General features: G+C 48.6%; 1 protein-coding gene across 4 annotated transcripts in view; it reads right to left on the reverse strand.

The window, feature by feature from the left end:
* Positions 1-2,376: 2,376 nt before the first annotated feature.
* Positions 2,377-12,473, reverse strand: part of LOC144176027 (thyrotropin-releasing hormone receptor-like) — a 76,865-nt gene continuing 66,768 nt past the window's right edge. For all 4 annotated transcript variants that reach the window (XM_077705134.1, XM_077705133.1, XM_077705132.1 and 1 more), the window contains one exon: positions 2,377-5,237. In XM_077705134.1, coding sequence (XP_077561260.1) covers positions 3,647-5,233 — 1,587 coding nt within the window. In that variant the 5' untranslated portion in view covers positions 5,234-5,237 and the 3' untranslated portion in view covers positions 2,377-3,646. The remainder of the gene's footprint in view (positions 5,238-12,473) is intronic.

Consider the following 12,473-nt stretch of genomic DNA (forward strand, 5'->3'; position numbering starts at 1 on the left):
AGCGCAGCCGGAATGAACACTAGGGGGGGGGGGGGGGGGGGGTTAGGCAATACTGCTCCACAATAAAAAGATGCTCTTATTTCTTCAACTGTAGATTAAGCTGGCTGGCTGTTTATATTTAAATAATGGGTGGTGAATTATGATGGTAATGAAATGCGGATCATTTGTGGGGTGAACCTTATTTGCGCCTAATCTAATAATCCACTATGATAGCGGGAGGCAGTATTCGATATGTATGGCGTACTGCGATTTCTGACAGGGGCCAGTAGCGTCAAAACCCGAGACTCTACCCTGTGCGCACAAGCCTATTCAAAAAATTAAAAAGAGCTCTAAGGACGAGGACGCAGAAACACAGTAGACTGGCCGAGCGATCACTACCAACTCAGTTGCTGAAAGCGGTACATCACCTTGTGGTCAGGTCCACATACTGGGAAGTGCGCGCGTAACTGGTTGAACGAAAAGTGTGCATGGCATTTTAGCGCCACGCTGGCCACGCTGGCATTTTAGTACCACGCTGGTCTCTTCATGGTCGCCACGCGTTGTTCCGCCTGTCGCTTCTGGAGGTAGTGCACAGCACGCATTGATGCCTTACCTCACTCTTCGAGTCAGCATACCTTCATGGTCTGCGCGATGTTTCGCTGATTAGTGAACACGTTCCTGCTTCGGGAGAAACTTCTCTCGGGCCACCCGAGCCATTTCTCTGGAGCGTGTTTGCGTGCTTCTTCCGCATACGGGGCCAGCACGCGTTTAAGGCACCAGCTTCAAGCGTAAAGGAACGCACAAAAAGGTGAAACTCTCCACGCCGTGAGCGCCGGCCGAGATTTGACGAGGTGATCGTCATCTGCTGGTTTTGTGAGCACCCAGCTGCGCTTATGAGCAAGGCCGTGATGTGTGTAGCAGCTGTGCCGGGAAAGTGGGCAGAATACACAACGGAAGCCTCCCTTTAAAAGGTCCTACATAGGTTATAGGAACAGCGCACTGAGCGAGTTGGTAAGACTTCATCACGAAAAACTGCGCCAACTAGGCACTCGTAAACGGCTTAGTGGGAGGTGGGCATGGCCATTTTGTCTCTTTTCTTGTAGCTTCCTGATTTTACCGTGCTCACGCCTACATATTTCTAGTCTATTAATAAAATGTAGTTGATAGTGTGCGCCCCATCGTCTTTTTCGTCTTATTAGGTACTTGTTTTCTGCGCAGTTTTTCACCATGTTATGCGTAGAAGTTTTCTTTTTCACAATAATCTCCTGCGTTGTGGTATGGGGCACCGTTGTTAAAATTCGAGGGCACCTAGGCGAGGCGCTTCTCATGATTTGTTAATGCGAAAGCATTATGTCCTACTGAACTTCGCACAGGGCTCTTAGCGGTTTTGTGTTGCTAGTTATTGTGGATGTTGCACCGCTGTGCAACATCCAGCGTGCGCGAGCTCCATATGCCGTCGAACACCGCACTCACAACCGCAGCTGCCACTCTCAGCTTATCCTGGGATTTGCGTTGTCCAGCATCGCGATCCTTAAGTTTTGATTAACGCTCACGAAGGAGCATTACGAAAGAGCGTTTTGCCCCAGTAGCTACGGCCTAAGTCGGACGCCGGCGGATGGGCGAATAAATGCTTGGGATTTATAAATAACTTACTCTTGAGTCGAAACGTGGCATTTCAAATATTGTTAACACACACAATGGTTCATTAGATTAACCCATAAACTGGTGCAGGAATATTTCCCACAGTCTCTTCGCATTGCTAAATTATGCTCCCCAAGATTACTTACTGCAGACCATTGCTTGTTTTGCTTCGGTTGGCTGCTGACAGCTTTTTGAACAATTATGCCACTGTCTATGTCTGAGGTCACTGGAAGAGGGCTGAGCCAATTTCCACCACTTCGCTTCATTTCAAAGTCCTGAACTGTCCCATATGGACGAGCCTGCATCACTGAAAAACTAGTACAATTCTCCTCGGCGTTCTCATTTGTTCATGCGCCTGTGAATTTAGCTTTGTTTTTTTTTTCGTATTCTTTTAACCTTGTGACGTTGCCGCAAACGTCTAGGGCATGGTAAACAGAGTGAAGCTTCCCTTCCAGACCGTGTTTAGAGCTCACAATGACGCTCAATGCAGATATATAGTTCTAATTACAGGCATGTCATCCGACCAACATCAAATCTTGGTTCTTAATTACGTGCCACTAAGGGCTGTCTACGTAGTTTAAATATCAAGAATTTTCCGAATTGAACATACGCCATGTTTTTAAAATATCTAATGCGCCGAAAAGGGCCCGCAATTCCGGGTACAAAAGATTCTGTACTTTCGGCGGGGTACAACGCCATCTATCAGCCAAACATTCCTTCCATGAAAGCGCGATCATGAGTGGCCAGTACACAAGGTTTAAATGAACCACCAACCAGGATTTTATTTTCACGCAAGCAACATCTACAACATTTAAATTACAACGCTGCGTTTCCCATGATGGGGCGACAATAAAAAACGCAAGGAAGAGAAAATAACAAACCTGTTTGCCGATTGTATATAGAACACTACGCCGATTACAGCACGAGGAACAATCAAGCTGCCGATGTCCTCTACATGGTTTGTGGTCACAGCATTAGGGCGGCGGTACTTCTTCCCGGCGGGCTCAGAAGGAGCTTGGTCATAAATGTTTACGGTATAAAAATCTACTAGCCTACCTCACAGGGTGAACAGAATACAATAAACATTGACTTTACATGGTGTCACAAAGCGAAGCACCCAGCTACTGCACTACTTGTAAGCAGTTGAGTGACTGCCGACTTCAGAAGCTTTAAAAACGACAACGTGGGTTCGTTTCTTTACTACATAAATATGCGACAAGTGCATTGGTGTACCTCAATCATTTTAATTATTTGCAGCTACAAAGATTGTCCCAGATCTTCGTGTGTACTTGGAATGAATCGGGATGAGGTACGCCTAATGGGTTTTAGACGATGGCACCAAGAGAAGAATTTATGTAAAATCATCTCTTTCTCTGATTTTTATGCAACGCTTATCGTTAAAAAGCTCTATAATTAAAAAAAATTCATCGTCTGCACGGTACTTGTGCAGTACCTGTACCAACAAGATTTCGCTGGTATACAATTCGTTGAGATTTGTTTATTCGAGTTGCACTTGTCAGTAACTGTTACTTCGTGATATGTCACTCAACGATTCATTAGAACACAGTTTAAGGATACCCTAGCTACATTAGCCTGGTTGAAATTCGAGAGACTAAAATTGTGCAACAATGACAGGATCGTAAAGTGCAAGACATAAAGACCACAACACCTTCCTGCTGCAACAGCCTTCTAGAAGGCCGTTTTCGTAGTGTACGCAAGTGAGCAAATGTTCCAAGCCATAGTTTTAAGGAAACGTTATTTGCAGTTTCATAGGTCTGGAACAGGACACTGACTAAAGGAGCAGTGCAATACTGCGCGGTTGAAATGCACTTTTAAGCATGATGCAGCACCGGCCAACAAAAAAAGGAAAACTCGCATGCAGGGTTGCCCGCACCCTGAAGCATGCTCAGGAGCCACTGGCATGGTTTCCAGCACCGACTAGCGCACAAACCGCAGACATCGTACAAGTGTTCGGCGGTCAACACTAATCTTGGAGCGATAGTCTTTGACACCTGCGCGCGGCTTCCTATGGCTTGGTTCCGAGACACCGGTTTTCAGGGACGCCTTGTGCCGTGATGACGACTACGCAGTCCTTGGCCTTGTTACGTGCGTCACATCTTGATGCCCCACTGCCGCCAGAATGACGCAGCCTAGTCCAGAAAGAACCCCTGCTGTAATTGTTGGTAGAGCCACTCGTCCTCGCCGCACCAGTAGAATCATCGGGCACATTGAGCAAGCAGGCCCTAGTAGGTAGATTCTGCTTGCCGTTAGCGTCGTGGGGACCCGTCGAATTAGAGCGCGCCGAGCGAACTGAGCTGAGGCGCCGACTCGAAGCAGGAGTGTGATCGTCTGACTGGTTTACACCTGTTCCGGTGTACTGATACACGGACTGAAGCCGCACGAACCGGCCCTCGGCGCAAGGGCAGAAGATCTGCAAGAATGTGCGCCGGTACTTCTGGCTCAGCAGGCAGTATAGTATAAAGTTGCCGGCCGCGTTGATCGACATGAGAAAGTTGAAGATGTTGCCGAGGATGAGGACCAGCTTCTCCTGTTCGCTGCCTTCTTTTGGGCTCCGGATGGACGTGTACAGCAGAGTGACGGCCGTGGGTAACTGGCACACGAAAAACAGAATGACCACTGCAATGAGCATGACGGTGATCTTGTTCTCCTGGTTGTCGCGAGACGAGTCCGTCCTCTGGGTCATCTTGGAGCGTTGCCTGCGTGAAATGTGCACAGACCGCACGAGGAACGCGTTGAACACGGCGAGGAGGCAAAACGGCACCAGCGTGAACAGCACCACGGTCAGCCAGTAGTAGATCTTCTTGTATAGCTCGTTCCGACCAAACTCAGAATAGCTGAGGCTGACCTTTGTCATATTGGTGGCCTCATCTAGCTCGTCCACTACGGCATACTCGAAGGGCGTAGGCAGAGTTAGCGCGAAGCAAAACAGAACGACGCAGAAAACAGCCTTGCGGGCCCGAGATTCGGTGCACAGAACCTTGCCTCTGATCGGGTGGCAGACGGCGATGTAGCGCTCAACCGTGAAGGTTGCCGTCAGCCATACAGAAGTGTTGCTGCACGTGTCGGTCAGGAGCAGCAAGACAGGAAAGCAGCGAAAATAAACTGACAGCCCTTTTTCCTGGATAAACTCGTAATGCTTGAGCGACAACGCGAAACCGCCGAGGAGGTACAGCATGTCCACTATGGCGAGGGCTGCGAGATAGTTGTTTGTGGACGAACGCATTCGGCGCCGAGTCATGATGACAATTGTGACAGAGTTGCCGATGACTCCGATGAGGGTTATTATGGGCACCAGGACTCGCTGTATCCAGAATCGGCTGCTGACCAGCAAAGCGTCGTACGACGACTCAATGGTGGCGTTCGGGCTGTCTGTCGTTAGGGCGTCGAATAGACCAGCCGAATCACAGCTGTTCCCAGTGCAGGCCAACTCAGAGCTCTCATTTACGACGGGTGGGTAGAGCAGTAGCTGAGCCTCTGTGCACAACCAGGGTTGCACCTGCGCTAGCGTGCCTAGCGTGCAGTTACTTGAATAGTCCGCTTGCATGATGGCTGCCCAGGGAACCTTGTGTTGGGGGTGGCCCAGAAACTTCATTCCCCTGCAAAGAAGAAATACAAACGAAGTTCACATGGATATACTTCAAAGCTCCAGTCCAAATTTGATATGTTCTGGAACTATAGGTTAGCTACTGCGATATCCAGCTACGTTTTTTAAGAGATAATGACGAAAAAGCAGCGCTTAGCTTCATGCATACCAGATGTAAAACCTTGTGGGCCTAGTACTTTCCTGTTTCATTGAACCTCTATGAGCCACAAAGCGCAGTACACAGCGATAACTGGTTGGGCCACTATACTAATGGCGTTAATGAGTGTTGCACATGTGGAGTCTTTTCTTACTTGTTCTAACTAGTTAACTGTGGAGTTGTAAACAATTAGGAACTCCCGCCAGCGTCAACGCATGGGCTCCCCCCGGAGGCATGTAGTTATGGGAAACGCTGCAACTCATGTTTATTGGAACTATCCCGAAACAAATACTGCGGAGATAATGTGATAAACACCCATGAGTCACAGTTGGGCTCCTACGGGGGGCGTGTGGTTACAGAAAGTGCCAACCGATGGCGAGCGCTATTCGAAACGCGGGAAAATGGAACTGAATTCCCCTTAGTGAGGGGTGTAAGTTCGAACAACTCAGCTCGCTTCCTTAATGTTTATCAGGACAAACCTGAAATTTGTTTTGGAAATTGGTATGTGTAGTACTTGTAAGCAAACATGAGCAAAATATGTGATCTGGCTGAATAGTTGAGAAATTTCTTTCGTTCTTGCATTTTTGCTGTTGACAGTTATTAGCAGCTGGAGGTGAAGCAGCTGAAGCCCCGATCCGACTTTTCGTGCTCCGCACAGGACTGGCTCCGCAAAGAATGGGGAGACGCCGACATTGTTTTGTCCGGTACCCAAAACTATACTTTAAATCCCATCTTGAGCTGGTGTACCCGATTTTAAGTCTTTTATTTAGATAAAAAGTTACGCATGCGAAAAATCTTATGCGGACAAGCATCAAAAGTCAACCGAGCGCAAAGAAACAGCAAGGAGAGCGAGCCCGAGTAAAGCAGACGACAAATGCGCGAATTCCTTAGCCAACGTCACGGAGACGCGCTTCACACCATCGCCCGTGGTCGCGCTCACCGCCGATAGAAATGTACTCCCCTAGTTTTGGCAGGACGTTGAAGAATCAGTCAGTCGGGCGCTTGTCTGTATAGGTATGAATTTTAAGTGCTTGAATTTCGTTAACTTCCAACGTCATGTCATTGTCACGTGAATAAACTTTGTGTGCAGTAGCAACAACTGGTAACGCCAAATGCCACGCAGTTAGGCAAGTTGGAGGTAACGCAACTGCCGGAAAAAACTGACACTTGTCGACAAGCGACCCGTGGGGACCCCGAAATGTTATTTGTTTTTACCAAGGCGTTGGACTAAGCTAGTTGGTACATGTTTGAATGGAATAAAACCAGTGGCAAACACCGGACACAGAATAACTCGACGGGACAAGCTGGCACTAACAACTGAACGAACAAGGTACTTGAACGCCTAGAAATACCTTCCGGCAACATGAAGCGCATGTGCGAATAGTCATGTATCGCATGAACGAAATGTTAACAATCAACCACCGCGTTTACAAAGTTTAGAAAAACCTGTTGTTATTAGGGACGAATCTTTCTTGGGTTACTTAAACCCAGAAATTTTGGTCTGTCTGTCTGTCTGTCTCTCTGTCTGTCTGTCTGTCTGTGACTCGATTCCGCCACCCGGCCAAAGTAAAACAAGGCCTCCGGAATAGCCTTATATAGCTACTGCTAAATCTACCCCTCTAAGTCCGGCGTAATGTTCGCACTTGTCAACATTGTTGCAGAAGAACAAGACATTACGCGAATATAGGACAACAAATTAATACAGAAGTGATCTTTGCATTGTTCCGTCACAGAAAATCATACATGCTTGATTTTTGCGAAATCGAATACTTCATCAACTGCAGAAAAAAAATTCACTCCACCGTTGCGTGCTGCTGCCCGCGGTACTATAGCTTCTGGCGACATTTTAAAAACTGAAACGATAACCGTCACGAAAGGTTCCACGTTCTGTTTGTAACGCACGTGGAGTAGGGCAACGTGGTTCTATCAACGTTGAAGTAGGGCGCCTCGATTCACGCGTGTCTCCGCCGCACGGCGGTGTTAGCATCGAGACACCCGGCCTGGAGCAGTGGAACGCGGTAAATATCACCTTTGGCGGAGCGCGAAGGTTGGAGCGCTCCGCCAAAGCGCTCCGCCAAAGCAAAACCACCTTGGGAGGAGCGCGACGGAAGAGAAACAACATCAGAGGTGACCGGGAGAGCTAAGGGAGGAATTTACTTCACACAAAAAACAGCGCTCAAGACGGGACAGAAGGAAAGAGGCTACACACACAGCGCTTCCTTCTTTCTTCTGTTCCGTCTTGAGCGCTGTTTTTTGTGTGAAGTATGAACAAACAGGCCCAAACACTTCCAATGCTTAGGAATTTACTTGTCAAAAGTTCGATAAAGACTATCGTCTTTTGTCCAAATTTTCAACGAAAGGAGCAGATACGCGGCCAATTTTTTTTATTTTTGGCGACTGTCAGCATGTTCCGGCGGTTTTATTTCCTCGACAGACGAGTTTTCGTCGAAATTTGCACGAGGTAACGCGGTGTCTCCAAGAACTGCGTTTTCGAGACATTCCGCACTGTCGGCCGTTAAGCGAAACTGTCGGTGACATTATGCTAAACACATTGTACGTATTTTACATATTGCCAATACACTGAGGATTTTAGCAGATGGGCGAAACAGTCAAATGTATACCCCTGTTCCCGAAACAAGAGAAAATCAATTTAGGCTTTATTTGGCAGCTTATTTCACACTTCTTTTCTTGGGTACCAAAGGGCACGAATTCAGTACCTATTTCGAACCAAGCCTTAGTTTGGTTAGAGAAATGGTCTGCCAACAACCGACTGACACTAAACGTACAAAAACAAATTCTTTTACGCTAAAAAATAACCACCAGACATAGATCTGCGCCCCTTCTTAACTACTAAGACTGTGGGTGGTTTTAAAATCTGAGGAGTCCACGTCTAGTTCGCCTTAGCGGAACAGCCCTAGAAATTATGTGAGGAATGTGCTGTGGTCCGTTGAAACTGCGTTATCAAAATTAGGATCTGCAAAACCAACAGAGGTATGAAAGCCACCATTCGGTGTTCCCGTCTCATTTAAAATATTGTCAACTTGTCTAGGTGTCGATAATTCACCAGGGGGAGCTGTGCGCAGTGCATACTGTGGTGTTGCCATTGGCCTTGTCACTATAGTGTGGGATCTTGATTTTTGAACTTAAAAAAAAATTACACCATCTTCCCACGTGGGAACCCTGAGGGATGCAAAGCCATTGAGTAGTAGCGCGTTAATTGGTTGTTAGAGTAATGACACGTGTAGTAGCGTATTAAATGTCTTCTTTATTTATCGAGTATCGGGGAACGTTTTGAGGCTTCTCGTTCTCGAAGCGAGGAATTCGCTGTTCGACGCTGCCGTTTACGTTCGGAGTAGCGGGCTCTCCTCTGTGCAGTCTTGTCTTCAGAGGTGCTCGCGGTTCTGACAGTGTGCTGGCTGGCGCTAGTTGAAGGTGTGCCAGCCATCGTTGGCGTCCATTTCCAGTCATCGGACGCCGCATTACCAGAGAAGAAACTGAGCGGAGCGCGGACGGGTTTATTTGCAGAGTAGAGAGAGTGGAGAGGAGGAGCAGCGCGCGTAGCGCACAGGTGGTGTGGAGAGGAGGAGCAGCGCGCACCAGCGCACAGGTGGTGTGGAGAGGAGGGGAGAGAGTGGTGTTATAACAGGTGGTGTGGAGAGGGGGAGAGGTGCGGACGCCGGACGCCGACGGACGACGGAGGGTCGACTAAGAGATGCTTTGCATCTAAAAAAATTCATATTGGAAAAGAAAGAAAGCAGAACCACTGTTTCCTTATAAACATAAGGATATATACGTATACATATATACATATTCCTTGTATACGTATATATACAAGGAATATGTATATATTCCTTGTATATATACAAGGAATATATATGTCTTGTATATGTGCCGAGTAGCAATCCGGGCACTAAGCCTGGATAACATCTCGGCCTTTCATTTCGCTTTTCTCGGCCTTTCATTTCATTTCGGCTAAGAAGTCAAGGCCTAAGATCGCGTCATGTGCGCAGTTTTCTAATACGGCAAACAAAACAGGTACAGTACGGCCAGCAATCGTGACACGAGCAGTACACATTCCAGCTATTATGAGTGTTCCACCATCAGCTAGTCAGACATGAGATAGGGTAGGCGTCAGGACCTTATGAAGGGGAGAGAGTAGATTTGAGCTTATCACCGATATTGTCGCCCGGTGTGAATGCGTGCACGAACAGGAATGCCGTCAACTTCAATTTCTAGTAAATTGTCTGTGGTAGGGAGGCTCAGAAGAGGATTTGCGGGCCAAGTCGAGAATGCAGCTTCCCTTCCGGGAGCTGCACTTACTCGTTCAACAATTTTGATCCAGTCTTCAACGTCGGTGTCATCGGTACCGGAGAATCTTGCAGGCTCACGGGGCTGCATCATGACTACGGACGGGGCTGTGGCCCCCGGTACCCGAGGTGTTGTCAGTCATCGCGATTGAGCCGATGCGACGCCCGCTTCGGAGATCCGTGGCGATGGAACGTTACCCCGCACCTCCACCGAAAGATGTTACGAGGACAATGATGTATTGCAATTTATTAAAAATGCCACACGGTGGGTAACACAGCAGCACAGTCTCAAGTGGGTGCAGCCAGAGAGCGAGGTGGTTCGTCCTCTTCCTCCTCGTCGGTCAACCGTCCACCCCACCAGCTGTCCGGACTGGCGCCAATCCCTCGGGGTCCATATTCCTTTCACAGGTTTCATACCCATCTTGTGACATCCCTGGGGCGGGGGGTAATGTCACGGGGCATAGTGGTCGACAATACCACTCTGCGCCATAACACAGGACCAGTGACGACGATGTCGACGAAGGTGCTGGCGTACCCTGCGCTGGCCATCTCATCGCCATCTTGTAAATAATGTAAATAGATTCCTCGCCATCTTCATGGTTCGTCTCATATGCTCTGCCGCAACGTTACAATATTCACATGGACTAATCTATGGAATTCGTTTACTAGTATAACTTACGTATAAAAATGTTGTAGCATTATATACAACTGATTTCCTCCTGGCTTGAAGAAGTGCTTCCCGTTCAGATCAACAAAGCCATTTTTTCCGATTGGCAAACCTTACCGAGCGCAATATAATTTAACCCACACGACCTCACGCAAATGTCTCCGGGGTGGTGGTGATTGGGGGTTCGTCGTCGCGGCGAGAGAGAGAGCTGGGCGCCGTTGGGGGGAGCCCACATGTGGTGTTGTACGGGGGCCTTCCCGAAGCATGATGGGAAACTGGAATGAGGAGGAATGATTGCGATGAAGGAGAGCTCTGTTAGATAGGGATTATGTTTGTATGAGTCTCCAGAGCCGTTCTACCGTGAAGCTGAGGAAGGGGGATAGAAGGCGAGAGAAGCTTTAATACGTGCTGATGTCGTGGTAGCCCAAGAGGCTGTCGCGAGTTGACCTGGCTCTGTGGGAGGCAATGGGACTGGGGTATGCTGGGGAGGTGTGGGGACCCTAGCTTCCCTACGCTTCGCCTGCACATGTTTTGGCAAGCTGGTACCCGCCATTTTGGGCAGTCGGCGCGTCACATGAGTCGTGACCTACGACTTATGTGACGCGCCGAACCGGCTCGCCGTGAGCTCGTCGCCTTCCTTCGCGCATTCCTCTCCTCTCTCCCCGAGCTGCCTTGCGGGACGTGCGCGCCTTCCGCCGGGAGTCGGCTGGGCGATTTGGTCGGAATCAGTTGGCTCGTTAGTGCCAACTCCGAGTGCCCCGATGATGGTGAACCCAGTTGGCTCCACGGGACTCTGCTAAGAGATTCTGTCCGGACTGGTCACAAGCGACACTTCCCCCTCTCCCGCGGCTGTGATGACGGATATCGAGGTCTGAGAACCACTGTCTCCCCGCAAGCGATGGCCATGTTCTCTGGTATATGCCCTCTATCTTCCAGGAAATAAAGCCTGAATTTGGATTCCCGGAGTCCGTCCACCGCATGTTAGTACCCGAACCCGTGCGTGAGTCTTCGGATTCCGCTGGGGCAAGTGTACGGCACGTAGCACTTTCTCTAGCGAAGTTAGCCGGCGTCGTCTGCTATCCAATGCGTTAGCCCATAGAGGTGAGTGCTCGGCCTGTTGCGTGAAACGCCTCATTACCTCCATGCCCAGTGTGGGCAGGAGTACAGATCAGTTCCAGTTGGGTAGGGGTGGGTGCATTTTGCGTAAGGAGTCTTACGGCCTGGAATGAGATGGCACCTGCAGCAAAATTTCGAAACACTCTTTTCAAATCGGATAATATATAGTCAGTGGCAGGGGTTGGCCGGTCGGACAGGGCTAGTGCGATTAGTGCCTCTCCCACCACTGCCGGTTCCCAGGTACAGTGCATTATCACCATTGCATCACCTTCATCTTTTTAGCCTCCCGAATCATCACAACCACCTCTTGACGGGGACTTTCCGCGTCCAAGGCTCACGGGACCAACGGTCCTCCCTCACGAGTCCTTGTATCCCTCAATACAAATGGGCAATCAACACCCACATGGACTATGTTACGGAAACTTAAACCATATTAGATTGGATTGGCAAAATTTTACTTCACCTATAGGGGCCATGCGAACAAGATGCAAATTTGGTTCATTCGAAAAAGATTACCTCATTATAATAACACTGACACCACTTTTAACGCAAACTTCACTGAAATAAGCTTTGTAACTAGAACACAAGAGAATGGCCATGTGACCTACCAGCTCATATCCCGCACCAGAACCAATGACGTATTATGGGCAGCTGTGCGATTGGCTGAGGCCGTCAAAATAAAACCAAAGTTGGGCAGGGCTTATTAGTTTGCAGACCGAGCTACTGGAGCTTAAATTTAATGCATATTCTCTTTATAGCAGCAAGAATGGAAGTCAGGAAAGTACCCGTAAACATAGAAGCAACCGTGCGTATTCCTGCTGGTACTGCGGGCAGAGTCTGGCGCTTTGGCGCTGCTACACATGAAACCGGCCGATTGGCGTGGGAGACGTTTTGCGTGACCTTGTTTGCAGAGCATGCCTAATGCTTCACGAAACGATAACTTGGCTTGTTTTTGTTTCACGAAACAAAAACAAGTGAAGTGCAAATACGGTAAGAAACGAA

The sequence above is a fragment of the Haemaphysalis longicornis genome, unplaced genomic scaffold (genome assembly GCF_048455015.1).
Source record: "Haemaphysalis longicornis isolate Haplotype H1 unplaced genomic scaffold, Haemaphysalis longicornis Haplotype H1 scaffold_3, whole genome shotgun sequence".
Taxonomy (NCBI): domain Eukaryota; kingdom Metazoa; phylum Arthropoda; class Arachnida; order Ixodida; family Ixodidae; genus Haemaphysalis; species Haemaphysalis longicornis.